At 43.1% G+C, this 19,198-nt stretch overlaps 1 protein-coding gene and 1 long non-coding RNA gene across 3 annotated transcripts in view; one reads left to right on the plus strand and one right to left on the minus strand.

Moving 5' to 3' along the window:
• The window catches only part of CDCP1 (CUB domain containing protein 1), a 128,912-nt gene extending 116,646 nt beyond the window's left edge, over nt 1-12,266 (minus strand). The window contains exon 1 of one of the 2 annotated variants that reach the window (XM_060685945.2): nt 11,993-12,266. In XM_060685945.2, coding sequence (XP_060541928.1) covers nt 11,993-12,068 — 76 coding nt within the window. In that variant the 5' untranslated portion in view covers nt 12,069-12,266. The remainder of the gene's footprint in view (nt 1-11,992) is intronic. The other variant, XM_060685946.2, reaches the window with a different exon arrangement.
• LOC148114244 (uncharacterized) lies at nt 12,235-18,298 on the plus strand. The gene is made up of 2 exons (XR_015734245.1): nt 12,235-16,711; nt 17,721-18,298. It is a non-coding gene; the product is annotated as an uncharacterized LOC148114244 (long non-coding RNA).
• The last annotated feature ends 900 nt before the right edge of the window (nt 18,299-19,198 follow it).

Here is a 19,198-nt window from a genome sequence, read left to right on the forward strand (position 1 = left end):
TGAGCCAGCAACTTATCTATCTCCACATCCACTTTAGGGCGAAGGGCAAAAGGGACCCGTCGGGGCTTAAGGCGTATAGGTGGCACCTGGGGGTCTAAATTAAGAGATATGGGGGTACCCTTATATTTACCTAAGGTGCCGTCGAAAACCTCAGCGAACCCTGTTGTCAAGGTTTTGAAATCATCACTAGACGTGGTATGGATGCCGGCAATGGAAAGCCCCAACACCCCAAACCAGTCTAAACCCAAAAAGCTAGGGAGCCTGCCCTTGACTACCAAAAGTGGGAGGGGACCTGCAAACTCCCCCCACTCCACCATAAACTGGCTGCAACCCAAAATGGGAATGCCATTTCGTTGGTAGTCGTGGAGACGAGTAGAACAGAGTTGCAAACGGTCACAAGCGAAGGACGGCACCAGCTCTTTAAGGGTCTGCCAGGCGATGATGGACTTAGAAGAAACCAGTATCCACTTCCATCCTGCACGGTTTTCCTTCAATACGAACAGTCAGAAAGATCTTCTTGTGACCCGAGACAGCATGGTTGCCAGACGAGAGAAGATCACAGCGGGAAATAGCAAAACAAGAGTCCTGAGGACCGTTGAACCCTTCCCGGCCTAATTTAATGGAAGATGGTACGCCTGTGACGTCCGCGGAGGATCTTGAATGGCAAAACTGTGCCAGGTGGCCTTTCTTTCCACAGTGGCGGCAAACGGCGTTTCGAAAATGGCAAAAAGCACGAGGATGTGGATCCCCACAACCCAAACAAAACGCTGGAGCCCGTCCTTTGGAGGGTGGGCGTCGATTGAAGACCGACGCCTTGAGGCGGTCCACCTCCTCTTCGCTATCAGCAACGGTATCAGAGTGTTCGTAAGACTCCCCTAACTGTATGGCTGCACAACGAGAGGCCGGTGGAACATGCGGGAAGTTTCGAATTTCTGCTGCAGACCGGTCAGACATCTCAAACGCAGCCACTTCCTCAACAGTAGTCTCCAAATTGATGACAGATTTGGCCAAAAGGCGGCGCTGCAACCGCAAATCGCGCACGCCGCAAACTAGTTGCTCAAGGAGGGAGTCATCAAGGTTTTCAAACTCACAATTTATCGCCTCAGTCCGAAGGGCGGCGAGATAATCATTAATGGACTCCCCTTCCTTTTGCACCCGTTGTCGAAACATGAAACGGCGAAAAATGCGAGAAGGTGCGGGTGCATAATGGCCCTTCAATTTAGCCAGCAAAATAGACCAAGAAACGGTGGACAGCTGTTGGGGTGCTACAAGCGCCCGCGCCATTGCAAAAATCTGCGGCCCACATGCGTTGAGAAAATGGGCTCGCTTCCGGTCATTGGAAAAGTCAGTATAGTCATTTGTCTGCAAAAAACACTCAAAACGCTCAATATAAGCGTCCCAAGTTTCTGCGCTGGGCACAAAAGGTGTAAAGATAGCCAAATTACTCATTAGAAAGAGTTGCAGGCCCACAAGGAACGAGAGAGAAGAGAAAAGAGAAAAAAAATGTTTGCCTCATGTAGCTACCTTCCGAAATGCCAACAACAAAACAATTCTTCTCTCGTGGCCGTACTCAGTGGGAGTCATCCCTCCTCGTCACCAGTGTTCTGAATTGAGGACGACGGATAAGAGACCAAGATAAGCAACATGGTTTATTCACAGCAACAAGCACAAGGGTTAAAATGTAACCTAACATCGGTCGTGCGCAGCCGCTATTTATATTGCAGCTGGGCTCGCACAGCCAATAAAACACTTTAAAACATTCACACCTCCCGCCGGCCGAGCTATCAGCTCAGCCGATCAGGAAGCCTCCGTTGCTGGGCGGCCGCTCATCAGATCGTAACAATATTTATAATGAAAAATTCTTTCATAAGTTTTTTGCATTCTTTTACATTTTCCTCCTATCTAAACAGATTTTCATTTAACCTCCAAGACCTCTTAAATCCCATTCCATACTCTAGTTCCATCCAAACTGGACTATGATCTGTTAAAACTCTTGGACAAATCTTCGTCTTCTTCACCCTAGAAAAAAGATCATTAATAATTAATATGAAATCAATCCTAGAAAAAGATTGATGTCTATCAGAAAAAAAGGTAAAGTCTTTTTCTTCAGAGTTCCTCTCTCGCCAGATATCTCTCAACTCCATATCATCCATCATTCCAAAAAACGATTTTGGCAATCTAGCACGCGTTGAGATATTTTGCAAGAGCCCCTTCTTATCTTTTTTATTGTCCAAAACTCCATTCCAATCACCCAATAAAATGCATGATTTGTAATCCCACTGTAGTAACTTGGAATGTAAAAGCTTATAAAAATTTTCCTGTTGTTGGTTTGGTGCATATACTCCAATTAAAAGTATTTTTTCTCCTTTTATTAAAAGTTCAAATGCTATAAATCTTCCTTGATCATCTGCTTCAATTAATTTGGCAATTAAGTCTTTTTTTAGGTATATACCATTCTTCTTCTCGGGAGCAGATGCAACAAAATGTATACCTAACCTTGCATTTATTAAATATTTATTATCTTTACTTCTAATATGAGTCTCTTGTAAACAGATTACATCATTTTTAAACTGTTTCAAATAATGAAATATTTTTCTCCTCTTTTGTGGTGAATTTAGGCCATTAACATTCCAAGTCAGAAATCTAGTTGCCATTCTTGGCCCCCCTGAAGCTTTTGGAGCATCTGCTGGAAATCTCCATGCATTTTGCTTTTTGGTTTTGCTCCTCCCACTGCTTCTGTTTTTGTAGTTTTTTGAATCATCTGAAGTTGCTGCACTCTTAATTCTTCTTGACGCTTGGCTGCCGCTCCAGTCTGTCTTTGATCCTTAGGTTCTTCTATCTCCAAGGCTTGAACAGTAGTCGAAAGTTGTATTAAATCCTCTTGAGTAATCAAAGCTCCCCTTTGGGCCTGTGCCAGCAATTCTTCCTTCTCCCCCTTTCTTGCCCCCTCTGCTTCCGTCTTCCGTCTAACTTCTGGGGACTGTGGGCATCCAGCCTTTAGTACATTGGTGTAAAAATCTCTTGCCTTCCACACTGAGTTAAGACGATATCTCTCTCCTGAATAGTTCACCACTAGTCCAGCTGGAACCTCCCATCTGTACTGTATCTGACGGTTTCTCAGTTCTTCCACCAGAAAGCCATAATCCCTTCTGGCTCTCAACATTTTGGGGGGGATTTCTTTCAGTATTAAAACTTCCTGCTCCTGCACTTGAAGTTTGTTTTTAAAAGTGACTTGTAGGATTTCATTACGTATTCTCCTTGTTGTAAAATAAACTACAATGTCTCTTGGTAGATGTTTCTGTCTGGCAACCCATGAATTGACACGGTAAATTTTGTCAATTTGCCATTCAAGATTTGCTTTTTGATCTCCCATTATCTATGCAAATGCTTCTGAAAGAATCTCTCTCAAATTCTCTTGCTTATTTTCTTTGAGGCCTCTTATTCTCAAAGCAAATTCCATATCTCTGTATTGTATCATTATCACATCAGCCTCTGCTCTTTCCATCTTATTCTGGACATTTTATTTTCCAAATTCTCATTAGACTGCTTAATTTCTTCCACTTTTTCATCTATTGCCTCAATATGGCCTGCCAGACCTTGGACTGCCATAATAATATCTTCTCTAATTTCCTGATTACGTTTTTGAATGAACTCTTTAATTTGAGCCGTCTCCTCAGCAACATCTCGAATTTTATCCTCAAACACCGAAGTAATTTTTTTTTCTATAACAGAGGCTTGTGTTTTAAGGGCTTCCTGCAACATTTCAAGTGTTAATATTGATGGTTCCGTTGGAACAGAGAGAGATTGCAATTTGGACGTTTGAGCTGGTGAGCTCCCAGCACTTTTAGGAACAATAGTCTTTATTTGTTTTGAAGCCATTTTTAGTTTCCAATTTAAATTTATTCAACAACCAGAACAACAAATCCATCAAATCCAGAGATTTCCAGTCTTTAAATGATATCAATCCTTTAAAAAAAAACCAAAAAAAAAAACCCACTGCTATAGTCTTTTTAACTTTTAATCTTCTTTCTTTCCAAGCAAAAATCTCTAATTTTAGACCGGGGCTGCCAGCGCTAAATGAAACTTTCTTTTTTAACTTTCGCTTTCACGCCCCATTAACCAGCCATCTTGGTTTCACTTTCTCCCCTTAGTAAATCAGAAGGAAGTAATACACATTTGGAGTTAAAGTTTAGTACTTGCAAATCTGATCTCTCCTGAGTTTGCTCAGCCTGCTTCCGAATGATGTTTTATTCCAAGCGTTGTTTGCAGGGGTGGTCACGGCGTCTTCTTTTGCTTAAAGCAGAAACGTCCCGGATCCGAAGCTCTGTCCGGCTTCCAGGGAGCTCTCACCCTTCAAGCTCCAGAATTGTTCCTGGGAGAAAGTTTTCAAGCCGCTAGACAGCTAATTTGCACTGTTCTAGCGGCTTTACGAGATCGTGGGGCTGGCGCTCACAAAAGGAGTGTCTTCGGTGCCTACGTGCCACCGGAAGTCCGGGAGGTGGCTCTTATTAAGTAAATAGATTCCTTGGCTTCAGCAAGTACAGTTTAGGAAGGAGAAACGCATAAAATGGACCGTTAAATTGGCCACACTCACCCAAATACATGACCACTTAGCCACGCCCACCCAGCCAGTTCGGGGGCCCCAACAGTTTGAGGGTCTGTGAATCAGTCCTCTGTTTAAAAAGTTTGAGGACCCCTTCTCCAGAGCCTTTCTAGGATCCTGGGAAAGGCGAAAATGGCCTTCCCACTCTCCTGGAGGCCCTCCAGAGGCCGGGAATGGCCTGTTTGCTGACTTCCAGTCCATAAATTGGCAAACAGGCTGTTTCCAGCCTCCAGAGGGCCTGCGGGGGGGGAGGCCATTTTCGTCCACTCAGGCTCCTAAAAAGGCTCTGGAGCCTGGGAAGAATGAAAAACGGGCCTACTGGGCCCACTGTGCCATTGCGTGCCAAATGCAGAGTTCGGGCGGGAGGTCGCATGTGCATGCACAGGGGGGCAGGGCACATTGAATTATGGATGTGGGCAAGCACACATGCGACCCCCCCCATGTTCCCACACTTTTGGCACACGATGGCAAAAAGGTTCGCCATCACTGTTATAGGCAATGGAAATGCCAAGGAAGGATCTCTACTGTGGGCTCTTTCCACAGTGTTCATTTTAATCTCAAAAACTTATTGCAGGGCTCAACTATCATGCTAAGCCAAAATCAAGACCCAAAACACACTCTGCATCTTAGCAAGACAACTGAAACCAGCTATGTTATCTCAACCAACCAGGCGTGAGTAGTAAGCTCTACTAAGCATCTTCAAAACAGCATTTCAGAACTGTGGCTCCTATGTTGTGAGAAAAATGTTCACTTTAAGTAAGAAACCAGTGTGACTGGAGATAGATCAGGGGTGAAATCCAGCAAGTTCTGGAGAACCGGTAGCGGAAATTTTGAGCAGTTTGGAGAACCTGCAGCAGAAATTTTGAGTAGTTCAGAGAACTGGCAAATACCACCTCTGGCTGGCCCCAGAATGGGGTGGGAATGGGAATTTTGCAGTATCCTTCCCCTGGAGTGGGGTGGGAATGGAGATTTTGCAGTATCCTTCCCCTGCCACGCCCACCAAACCACGCCTGCCACACCACGCCCACAGAACTGGTAGTAAAAGAATTTGGATTTCACCACTGAGATAGATACAACTATGATGCAAACTCTCAACAAAAACAGTACAGATGACAAGGAAGAAGTCATGTCATGTGCTTGTTCTGAATCATCGCCACTCTTCATGGAAAGGGAAGGAAACATATAGGCTGGATTCATACATTACATTAAGCCATGGTTGCCTCTACTGAATAAATCACACTTGCCATAAACTATAGCACAATGTGCTTATACCATAAATCATGGTTTCCAAACCAGTCAACAATTTTTTTTAAAAACAAACCATTTTAAGGATTTATACAATGTTTAGATTAAAACCGTCCCACAGACAAACTGTTGGAGCTGTGGAAATTACCGTACTGCTAGGGGCAAAAGAAAGACAACAAGCTACTGCAGATACTCATTACTCTGTTCTTTCCCTTCAGTGCAATCCTCATTATCTAGCCAATACGATGCACTTCCCACAATTTATGCTTCAAATGAACTCAGAAAATTGTAACTGGTAGAAATATGCTAAACACAATCTAAATATCTGTAAAGTACCTGGCAGTCTTTGAGCAATAGGGATTAATAGGTCAGAAAAAGAAAGGAGACCATGCTGATATTTCATTCACAGCTGATACAATGAAATCCATATAAAGTGCAATATAGATAGTCCTCAATTTATGACCATAATTGAGCCCAAAATTTATGTTGCCAAGTGAGACATTTGTTAATTGAGCTTTGCCCCATTTTACGATCTTTCTTGCTACAGTTAAGTGAATCACTGCAGTTGCTAAATTAGTAACACAGTTGTTGAATGAATCTGGCTTTTCCCATTGATTTTGCTCGTCAGAAACTTGCAAAAGGTGATCACATGACCCTAGGACATTGCAGCCTTCATAAATACGAGTCAGTAGCCAAGCATCCAAATTTTGATCACAGGGATGCTGCAACAGTCATAAGTGTGAAGAATGGTCACTTTTTTTTTACTGCCATTGTAACTTTGAACAGTCATTAAACTAACTGTTATAAATCAAGGATTATCTGTGTTATATGAAACAAATCCTCAATGAAAACATAAGTCTGTATAAATCTATTCAGACAATAAGGGTACTCCTCAACTTACAAAAAATTGTTTAGTGACCTTTCAAAGTTACATTGGCACTGAAAAAATGACTTTTTCACACGACTGTTGCAGCATTCCCATGGTCATTTGATCAAAATTCAGATTTTTATTTATTTATTTATTTATTTGATCAAATTTGTATACCGCCCTACTCCCGAAGGACTCAGGGCGGTGAACAGGCACAAAATAAAACACATAAATATTTAAGCCCAAGACAATTTAAAACATCCTAAAAATTTAAAACAAATTTAAAATTTCAATTTAAATTTAAAAATTAAAAAAATTTAAAAGGGGGAAAGGTCAGGCCAGGCCTGCTTGCTGAAATAGAAAGGTCTTTAGAGCGCGGTGGAAAGTGCGCAGGTCCGGGATCCTACGTATCTCCGGGAGGAGCTCATTCCAGATAGTAGGTGCCCCCACAGAGAAGGCCCTCCCCCTGGGGGCCGCCAGTCGGCACTGTTTGGCCGACGGCACCCGGAGAAGCCCCTCTCTATGAGAGCGTACCGGCCGGTGGGAGGTTGATTGTGGTGGTAGGCGGTCCCGTAAATAGCCAGGTCCTAAGCCATGGAGCGCTCTAAAGGTGGTAACCAGAACCTTGAAGCACACCCGGAAGACCACTGGGAGCCAGTGCAGCTCGCGCAGGAGAGGTGTTACGTGGGAGCGCCATGTCGCTCTCATAACCACCCGCGCGGCCGCACTCTGCGCCAGTTGGAGCCTCCGGGTGCTCCTCAAGGGGAGCCCCATGTAGAGAGCGTTGCAATAGTCCAGGCGGGAAGTGACGAGGGCATGAGTGACTATGTGTAAAGAGTCCTGATCCAGAAAGGGACGCAACTGGCGGATCAGGCGAACCTGATGGAAAACCCTCCCGGTCATGGCCGTCAAATGCTCTTCTAAAGACAGCCGTGAATCCAGGAGGACGCCCAAGTTGCGAGCCCTCTCCGTGGGGGCCAGCGATTCGCCCCCAATAGATGCTTGGCAACTGATTCATATTTATGAAGGTTGCAGTGTCCCAGAGTCATGTGACTGGCTTTTGCAAGCTTCTGACAAGCAAAATCAATGGGGGGGGGGCAGAATCATTTAACAACTATGTTATTTTTAACAACTGCAATTATTTACTCAACAGGTGTGGTAAGAAAGATTGTAAAATGAGCCAAATTTACTTAACAAATGTCTCACTTAGCAACAGAAATTTTGGACTCAATTGAGTAAGTCAAGGACTACCTGTAAAAGACATTCCCCCCATGTAAATGGCTGCTAGTCTATAGCTTTAATTTATTTTTATTCCAAGTTTTCAATATAATTTTATACCTTCTTCTAGCCTCTAATGACCATAAATACAGGTAGTCCTTGACTCAAAGGTACAAGGCAACTGGACTGAAGAACTGAAAAAAGTTTCTTGGATGACAAGTGAAATGTTTTCAAGGAAAAAAACCAAGGAAGTCTAGTTGCCTTTTGAAAAAGCAACTTTGGAACAACCATGGGGTTAACTGATTGAGAATCTCCAAGACAGGGAGTCCTCGATTTACAACAGTTCATTTAGTGACTACTTGAAATTACAACGGTACTGAAAAAAGTGACTTATGACCATTTTTCACACTTGCAACCACTGCAGAGGTAGAGGTAGATTCACCTCAAAAAACTGATTACCACTGGGGAATTTTAGTTTGACTGACATGAAGTCTGTAAAGGATCGAGGGAAGAAAGCTGGAGCTCTGGCAGTCTGTTACTCTGTTAAACATTTTTCCAGAGGCTGCAGGAGCTCCAGCTTTCTTCCCTTGATCCTTTCCCCACCTCCTCAAGCAAAGAGTATGGAGGGGGGTCTCCAAGAAGGAATAAAGTTTGCTTATTTAAAGAGGACACACCTCTAGTGCGAACGTCACATTCCCTGAAAGGCTTGGTTGCTCTGGTTGCTCTCTTAGAGTGGGCTGCCTACGAACAGTTGTGATAATTTTGAAAATATCTTCGAAGCCTGCCCTTCAGTTGCTTTTGAGTTTGGAAAAACATTTAACAGAGTAACACATTGCCATAGCTCCGGCTTTCCTCCCTCGATCCTTTCCCCTCCTCCTCAAATGAAGCAGCTGCTCTGAGCCAATGGCTGAAACTGGGTTGTGTGAACTGATCCAGCTCTGAGTGTTTATTCTGCCTCACTAGGGGTAAACTAAGAGCGGCTGGTGGGGTTAGGAGAAAGGAGGAGGAAGGGAGAGAGTTTGGATCAGTTTCCTGCCCCCCTTCCAGCCCTCCTGTCTTTTCTCTTGGAAAAACATTTGGCTCGTCGATTCCCCCACCCCAGGAGTGGGGAAGTACGTACGTCCAACACTCCGAGCATCCTTGTGAGAGGAGAGGGGTTCCCCGATTACTCACACATGCAGCTTTGGCTGCTGCCCGCCTCTTGTCTGGCACCCACAGCGAGGCAACTGGGGAGATGCCCATATGTTTTGCAGCAGTGGCGATAAAGCTGTTGCCCCCCCCCCAGGACTGCTGCTCCCAACTTTGTCCTCTCGGCCTTGGTGCTCTTACCTTACATGGCAGTGGTGGCGCCTCCTCCTGGCCGCACCTTGCAAGCCAAGAGTGCAGCCTGGCAACACCCAAGTGGGGGCTGCGCACTTTTGCCCTGGCAGCACCAGCGGAGCCACAATCTGCCATCCGCCATGCGAGTGCCAATAAGCAGATGCAGCCCAGCCCATGCTGGCTTGCCCCGGTCGGCCTGGCTCCCAACCCCACCAGCCACTCTTATCTTATGCAGCGGCGGCGCCTCCTCCTCCTCCTCACGCCTTGCAGGCCAAAAGCACGGCCCTACTTCCCTGAGCGTCCAAGCCGGTAAGTCGCTCTTGCCTTTCCCCCTGCAGTTGCCGCTGCTGCTCTTCTGGGGCAGTGGAGCTGCACAGCAGGAATGCTGGAGATAGCGCGCCAGCTGGCCCTTGCCATTGCTGATCTTCATATGCGCATGCACACCAGAAACCAGGAGACCAAGTGGCCGATGCGCATTCCTGAAACAGGAAGATCATCTTCCTAGACTGCATATGCGCAATGGGTGGCTGCTCTTTCGGTTTCGGGCACGCATGAAAACCAGCTGGCTGGCATGATGGAACCTGGAAGAGCAACGGGCGACAGCTCTGTGTGCCCGTAAAGATGGCTCTGCATGCCACTTCTGGCAGTCATGTCATAGGTTCACTATCACGGCTCTATCCCATCCTAATGTAATAATCATATATTACAAAGCTACAGTTTAACCAGAATTAAGTAAATCAAATTGGCTGGACTCCCACATATCAGTGAATGCGTAATCTTATTTCAATTTAATGGATACAATTTAAAGTTTAATGCAAATATGTAAGGTATCTCACAAATGTGTGTGAGATTTAGTATCTATGCCATAATACTAAACCATAATGTGGTGTTTTTGGTTGAATTTACTTAGGTATGTGTGAGCTTGGTAATTGTGTTGTAAATCATTAGTTTTGAATAATCTAGGTCATTATGATTTATTAAACAACCAAAGTTAAATAAATCATGGCTTAGTACAACATGTTAACTAGTCTTTTCCATGTTCCAAAGGAACAATACAGAAAGGAATTAAGCAACTAAAATATCTGAGAATGGTTAATTGTCTATAAAAACAATTCTTCTCTCGCTATAAGTTATCTTAAGAAAAAAAGAACAAAATATGCAAGGCCCCAAAATGGAGGAATTAGACGTTCTTAACATTCGGGAGCGATAATAAATATTACTTGTCTTCCCCAGGGTGCAGTCCTACAAACAATTCCCATTGGCCATACTCAAAGGAGAATGATGAAAGTGGTAATCCAATATAGGTAGTCCTCAATTTACCACCACAATTGAGCCCAAAATTTCTGTTGTTAAGTGAGACAATTGTTAAGTGTCCCATTTTGCAACCTTTCTTGTCACAATTGTTAAATGACTCACCACAGTTGTTAAATTAGGTAACAAAATTGTTAAGTTGAATCTGGCTCCCCCATTGCTTGACAAATGGGGTGACAAAAGTGACCACATGACCATGGGATATTGCAACTGTCATAAATTTAACCAGTTATCAAACATCTGAATTGCAATCATGGGGATGTTGCAATGGTCATTAAATGTGAAAAATGGTCATAAGTCACTTTTTTCAGTGCCATTGTAATTTTGAACAGTCACTAAATGAACTGTTGTAAATTCATTGTACCTCTTAAGGGCACTATGTTAGAAAGAGTAATCCACGACAGAGGCAAGGCCTCTCATACCTCTGTGAATCCCATCTATAGAATCTTTTGTGGTTACTTGCGAGCAGCAACTGTCTGAACTTTCAAATGGTGAATATCTCCAACACAGTTAAGATTCTTAATCTATACACCAAGAGCCAGTTTCCCCAATCTAAATATTGTGACTGAAGTGACAAAAAAATCATAAGGAGGCTGGTAGCACCTTTTCGACTTACAGATTTTATTAAAAAGCATAAGATTTAGTGAGCTGCGACCTAGTATTATCAGACTTCTTCTAAGCCCCTTCTCCATAATGGGATTATCATGTGTGTACAATAAACCCAGGTTGCAACAGATCATCACAGCAATGCATTCAGCAATTGTCTAAAAGATATAATTTGGAAAATGAACAGATGTGAGACTCCAACCTATACAATAATATCTGAAAGAATAAGAAGTTAAGCCAAGTAGGAAAAGCACTCCAAAAGACTGAAAGTCTTTTAGGAAAGTCAAGAACCACCATCACTTCAGATTCAAGAGATAAAATTTCAGGGAAGGAGGTATAAATAGATTTTATACCACTATCTAGGTTCAGATGATACCCCTTTCCTTCAATTTTGTCATTATCTTCGTAAGAATTTGGTCCTCTAAGCCCTAATGGCTAAACCAATGTGGCTTAGCGTGACGTGAGTACGCAATCAGCGAATCATGTTCTCAAAGTAGCAAAAAAGGCAACCGTGCGATCAATAGAAAAACTTCCTAGATATATTTCAAAAACGAAAGGTTCTGACCAACCAGCGCGAGCGTCAGCAGCACTCTTTTAAAATGTCGATAAAGAAAAGCGTCGAAAGTTGCAAATCCTTCTTCAAAGACAAAGAGCGCACAGGTAATCTGTTCCTCACCCACCCGTCCAAGGCCGCTGTCCAGGCTACCAGAATGTACCCCAGTTCCCTTCAACTCAGCGAAACAGCAGCACGATTCGCCTTCCACCCCTCCCAGAGAACGTGCGGAGGAGGAAAGAAAAAGAAGCACCCAATCCCCGCTTACCTGCCCTTAGGAGGGCCAACACTGCAGCGAACAGAAGCCTAGCCAGCGGCAGCGAGACCCACCACGCCGCAGCCATCTCCACGCGTTTATTCTGCGGTTGCAGCGGACTTGCCCTAAATTCAGTAGCTGCGGCCCTCGCAGGGTAAATCGCCTATTTGTCGATCACGCAGTTGCAAGAACTCCTAGCAACTTCGACGATCTCCTCTTCCTCCTCCCTATGGTCAGACAGGAGGCACCGCCAGCTCCTCCCCTTCCCTCATCCCTATCCCCAGGTAAAACTCCTCCTCTTCCTTGATGAGGAAATCCAAGGCGTCAGCTAGTCCTCTCTTTGGACTAGCTGTGGCCTCTCGTACTGTGGCAAGTGGTGAGGAAACCGCATCTCTTTCCTCAGCCCCGATCCCGTCCATCCCCGCCTTAAGACATTAGATATCCTTTCACGGGGCGGAATCCTGTCTAGTACAGGAGGGAGAAAATGAGTAGATTAAAGGAGTGCTGTGGCGTGTTCCGCACGGTGTCTCAACTTTTAAGAGGAATGAGGTTGCCCTTTTTTAAATGAGTTACAGAAGACAAGAAAACAGCCCGCTCTGCCTGGATATTAATGGATCTTTCATTGATGATTCGGGATATTTAAAAGGGTGGACTTCGTAAGTAAATCATATTTCCTGAGTCCATGGGATGGTTCCATGACTACAATTAATATTCCACTGTTCGTTGATTTCAAAAACTGCTGTGGGCTGTGATTCATCCCCTGCACACTTACTTAGAAAGGACGTTTTGCTGAAATAGGAATTGTTTGCAAATAAGCTATTTTTGGAAAAATAAACGGAAAGTTTATCTGTTGCTACAGTGAGAACAAGGAGGCTTAAGCTTCCTAAAGACAGTATGTTTTATCATGACAGAAACTTTAGGGAACTGCAATATAGCAGCAGTGGAAGAGGAAACTTTGGGTGTGGTAGTTATTTGGATGAACTTTTTATTTGCTTCTGAAACCTGTGCCACCAGGCACCAAAGCTCTAATTATTTATACAGAGTACAGTGATTAGAAAGTTCAGTATACAATCCTTCCTTAGCATTTCCTATTTTGGTATCTTACTGGTGCCCTCAATTCACTTGATTATTCAGTGCAGAGCAAGCTAAACCAAAGACGAACCAAATGTATTTTTTCTGGCATGTTGTATGAATTCAGAAAATGGGGTTTATTTAATAGTCTTTAATTAAATATTCATGCTACTAATTGTCACTGCGTTATTTTATTTACCAGCTGAGCTCATTATTTCTGGACTGTCAGACTCTCCGTAGCTTTGCCAACTTCTTATCAGTAAGCTACGTGTTTCCGTATCCACCCACATTCCTTCACTTGCTCTTCACACACTCTTTCCTTTGTTCTCTTGCCAGAGGTCCGGCTCAGATAGCCGGCAAGAATTACTTTCAAAAATGTAACAATTAACTTTTCTTAGTTAGTGAGGTGTTTTATTTTCTTTATAACAAATAAATGAGTTTTATTAGAAACCTTCCTTGCGTTTCTTTTCGGAATATTGCAAACAAGGATAAGCCTCGATTCATCTCCTTTAAACCAGGGTAATTAGTCCCAGACCCAAACATGGGATTAATAAATGCCCTGACATTCTGGTAGCTCGGACGGTTTGATTTATGGCTTTTTTCCTTGTTTTTGTTACTTCTGATAAGAGCGCATAGGCAATTAGTTTTTAGCTACTAAGGTACGCTAATTATATTGCTAAGATGCCGAAACAGAAGTAAAACAAATACAAAATGTATTTTGCTGAGAAGGTGGCAGAAAGGAGGTTTCCAGATTTCCAGCCCCTTACTACAGCCACACGCCTGGAACGACAAAAAGCCGTGGGAACAGAAATGGAGACAGATAAGACAGAAGCTGTTTTTGAAGATGATGATTTACGACTGAGGTCAGTAACATTTTCTTCTGATCTTCCAAGCTCTGAAAAAGTCTTCCCAGAACCTTCTGAATTTGTAATGCTCGATGCAAGGCTAAAGCACACTGCTGAGCAAAATTCCTCCCACGCAGAGAGAGAAACAATTCATTATTCTCCTCGAAGCTCGAAGCTCACCCTGGATGAGCTGGCTATGAAAGCCTTTCGTGACCGTATAAAACTCTATGAACAGCAGCTATCCCAGGCAAAAATGGCTATATCTATGCTTGAGCAAGATAAGGGAGATAACTTAAATTTTTCAAAAAGCGCCATATTGCCTTCTTGCTCAGAGCCAAAGACACTCCCCCTGGTGGATTCTGTGTCAGGCCAATTAAGGCAAAGAGCACTGCATACGTCACATGAAAGTCTCCCTGATCAAGTTACACATGTCTTACATAACCACTCCTACTCTAAAGCATACAATGCCACGTATGCAAAGCTGCCCGAAGCTAAAGGTGCAGAACCATCTGCTGGCAAAAGTAATTTACTACAAGAAGCTGAAATGCCACAAGTGTTTCCACAGGCCCAAACTCAAACACCCCCTGGCGGTGTTGGTGTCTTTTTAGATGGAACACAGCAAAGGCAAATGACTGCATCTCCAGCAGGTCATGCCAATATTGCAGCTCAAGCACAAATGGCAACTGGATTACAGCAGATTCCAGTGCATCAGCCACAGCAGCTACAAATGCCTGCATATGTGCCCCAGCCACAAGTGCAAATAGGGCCACCTCCTGGCCCACCTCCAATGGCACAACCAAGACCATTTTTAGGTCCACAACAGGCACAGCAAATACCACAGGCATTCCTGCCGGCACAGCCAGCATACCAAGTGCAGGCTCCTTACCAGGCATTTTCTGTCTCTCCACTAACTGGTGAGTCAAAACTAAAAATGTCAGGACATAATTACAAAGCCTGGGTCAGTGAGATTACACTATTGCTTCTTAGAGAAGGCAGTCACTGTATGGTTTTTAACCCACCTGCTCAACCTTGGACTTATGCAATAAGAGATTTAGAGATAAGGGCTCGCACAACATTATTGATGTCCATGGATACTGAACTGCAGGTCACTTTTCCACCAAATACAACAGCCCGACAAATTTGGGCTGAATTGGAAAATTGCTACAGGCCTATCTCAATTGAATCGTCATGTTTACTCATGTCTGAACTCCACGGTTCGAGATTGAAACCCGGTGAACAAATTGGAGGACATTTGACCAAACTGAAAGGTCTGAGAACAGAATTGAGAGAAAGAGGCCATAACATTGAAGATATTCAAATGATCAGCATCATTATTAACTCTTTGAATTATGAATGGAAAGATGCTGTTACAAAAATTAACCAAGTCCCAATTGCTCAACGCACAGTGGACAATGTCTGTAGACTTTTAATTGAAGAAGAGGCATTCATGTTGGCCACGCCATACTTGAGAGGACCACCGGCATCAAGAGCTCCAGCTAGGTGCCCCTTCCGAGGAAGGACCTATGCTCCAAGGATGCCAAGATGCAACACCTGCAATCGTGTGGGACATGCCACCCGGGATTGTCCCCAACGAGTTCCAGCTCCCGTCACGTACCAGCCCAGAGGAACAGACTCCAGTGGCAGAGGCAGAGGCGGAAGACAAGGTCGTCGTGGTCCCCGGCGTGATCCACAAACTCCACTCGCCACATTGGCTTTAACCAATGATCCACAACCTCAACCAGAGTACGACAGACGACTCCTGTGGACTTTGGACAGTGGTGCAGCATTGCATGTTACCTACAGAAAGGAACTTTTCACAGAAATGCACGATCCTGAACCAGAACTACGTGAACTTTACTCTTTTTCAAATCATCCTTGTCAGGTCAAAGGAAAAGGAACTGTTTATGTTGAAGAGCTCGATGCATTGATCCCTGATGTTTATTACATACCAACAGCAACCAGTAATTTACTTAGTCAGTGTCACTTGTCTAGAATGTTAAAGTTCCAAGTTCACCACCTTGAAAAAGCAAGTTACATAGTTAAAGATGGAGATATTGTTGCTGAAACCATATTAATTGGTGGTGTTTATTACTTAAAGCCAAAGCCTAAAACACAAACACAGGCAAATATGCAAACTCCAAAAAGGGAATGCACAGGCCCAGAGAGAGATGCTCCAGTGAGAGATCCTGTTGCTATTCCAAAGGCTCCTAAAGCCAACAAAAATAGAATTGGTAAACAGGTTGCTCAGAGCAAGCCTGAGGTTCCACATAAAAATGTTAATGTTGAGAATTCACTAACTGGTAAACCTTTGCATTCCAGGTGTATCCACAAATGGCATAGAAGATTGGGGCATGCCAGTTTCCGTGTTCTTAGGAAGATGCCGGAGTTCGCAAAAGGTTTGGATCTAAAGGGGTGTAAGGTGTTTTTGGATTGTGCTGTATGCAAGAAGGCCAAATCCAAAGCAGCAGCCATTCCCAAACGCGCTACACGCCTGTCAACACGCATTTTTGATTTGGTTCACATTGACATAGTTGGTCCATTCCCGCCATCATTTGGTGGTAGAAAATATTTTCTAACAATTGTTGATAATTACTCTAGATATGGATATGTATATCCTATGAAAGAAAAATCAGAGATTTTTCAGATCTTTAAAGACTTTGCAACCCTTGTTTCTACCCAACACCAAGTTCGCATCGCCAGAATCCAGAGTGATCGTGGTGCCGAATTCATGTCTCAGCATTTCCAGGACTGGATGCGTAAGAATAGAATTATTCATCAGACTTCACTCCCTGACACATCGGCTCACAACGGAGAGGTACTGCAAACCATGATGCGTTGTCTCCTAGAAGACGCCAACCTTGATATGATATACTGGGGTGAAGCTATCAAGTACGCAAATTACATTGTCAACCGTACTTGGAGCAGTGTAACAAATCAGACTCCTTTCTTCATGTTGTATGGCTACAAGCCTGATCTTAAAAACATCCATATTTTTGGTTCATATGCTATGGTGAACATTCCCTTAGCTCAAAGAAGAAAAGGAAGTCCAGCAGCAAAAAGACTGAGATTTATGGGTATTGATGATAACTCAAAATGGAGCAGATTTATTGACTCTAAACATGCAATTGTGATTTCCCAATCTGCTAATTTTGAAGAAGATATTGACTGGTCCAGGATTCATTCCAATGATCCTGGAGTTTATTTTCCTAGAGATGATACTGCTCATTAGGTCACATTAGCACTTATTTAGGTGTTCAGATTGAAAAAACACAGAAGGGGTTTAGTCTTTCACAAGAAGATAAAATTGAACAAATTTTGCATCATTGCAACATGAAGGATGCTAACACAACAAAGACACCCATGCAAACAGATTTTTCACAACTTGACACAAGAAGAAAATCCTGAGTTCGAGGATCAAACACTTTATCGTTCAGTCATTGGGTCACTGTTATACATTAGTAGTTGGACCAGACCCGACATTGCACTTAGTGTTAATCTCTTATCATGACACGTAGGTAAGGCAAAACAGTTTCACTGGACATGTATTAAGAAATTATTGAGATACCTAAAATACACTAAACACATGAAGTTATTGTTAGAACCAACACATACTGATTATGCAGAATTATGTTGTTATGCAGATTCTGATTGGGCAAGTGATAAGAAATCACGTAAAAGTACTTCAGGTTATATGATGTTCTTAAATGGATGTCCTGTTTATTGGCACGTACGTAAACAGAATTTTGTTTCTTGTTCATCTACTGAAGCTGAATATGCTTGTGTTTCAGATGCATGTAATTCTCTAACTTGGTTTGATGCTTTAGTCACAGATATCTGGACACACCCGATCCGACTGATCACCGTGATGGAAGACAATGAATCGGTGGTTTATATTTCTGAATCACATTTCACAGGTTCTAGGTCCAGACACATTGACATCCATTATCAAAACATAAAACATCTAGTGAAAAAAGGTTTTGTCAAAATGCAATATGTATCTACACATGATCAAATTGCTGATATGCTCAACAAACCACTTCCAGCAGCTCAACACGAGTATCTGCGTGAGAAGATGTGCCTTATTTGATGATGTACTGATATTCGCTCAACTGGCAAAAGAAGGGGAATGTCACTGTGTTATTTTATTTACCAGCTGAGCTCATTATTTCTGGACTGTCAGACTCTCCGTAGCTTTGCCAACTTCTTATCAGTAAGCTACGTGTTTCCGTATCCACCCACATTCCTTCACTTGCTCTTCACACACTCTTTCCTTTGTTCTCTTGCCAGAGGTCCGGCTCAGATAGCCGGCAAGAATTACTTTCAAAAATGTAACAATTAACTTTTCTTAGTTAGTGAGGTGTTTTATTTTCTTTATAACAAATAAATGAGTTTTATTAGAAACCTTCCTCGCGTTTCTTTTCGGAATATTGCAAACAAGGATAAGCCTCGATTCATCTCCTCCTTTAAACCAGGGTAATTAGTCCCAGAGCCAAACATGGGATTAATAAATGCCCTGACACTAATTTCATTCCAACTCTAACTGAGTAAACCACAAGTAAGTATATTTTGTGAACCCAACCACTGAAATACCAACCACCTTTCTCTTAGCCATATATGTTGTAAAGCTAGGAGGTAGTGATAAGTATGTATGTACTGTCCAAATACCAAAGACTGGAATGAGTTGGCTGGTGTTCAGTTAATATAGCTATAGCTTGAGAAAGTGTCTTTCCTTATTTTATAGCTGCCTTCTGGATACTTGCAGATAGACGTACAGGCAAGAAGCATTTGCTGAGACCTGAGCTTATGCCTGAGTTTATGCAAAGGGGTGAAATCTAAAATTTTCTACTACCGGTTCTGTGGGCGTGGCTTGGTGGGAGGGTAATGTGACTGGGTAGGCGTGGCCAATTTTTTTTTTTTACTTCTGAGCCTCTGATGATTGTGCGGCTCAGTTGGGCATGGGAGGGGGCCGGGATTTTTGCTACTGGTTCTCCGAACCACCTGCCTCCATCGCTACCAGATTGGGCGAGCCGGTCCGAACCTGGAGCATTTCACCCCTGGTTTGTATTCTGCTTTTATAGAAGATGTGATGCTGCCATCAGAGATGAAGAACTAACATTTTGTCCTTTAGTTTATATGGCTTATTTCTATAATAAAACTAAAAATAATGACTGTTGCAACTTTTCACATGTTTTATAATGCACATTTTATATTGAAAAATAAAGTGTAACCAATGAAAACTCTTAGTTAGGTTCAGCCTAATATTTGCATTATTCGACCTAACTTTGAATAATAGATTTGTAAA

The sequence above is a fragment of the Pantherophis guttatus genome, chromosome 4, assembly GCF_059756535.1.
Source record: "Pantherophis guttatus breed Tessera chromosome 4, ASM5975653v1, whole genome shotgun sequence".
NCBI lineage: Eukaryota > Metazoa > Chordata > Lepidosauria > Squamata > Colubridae > Pantherophis > Pantherophis guttatus.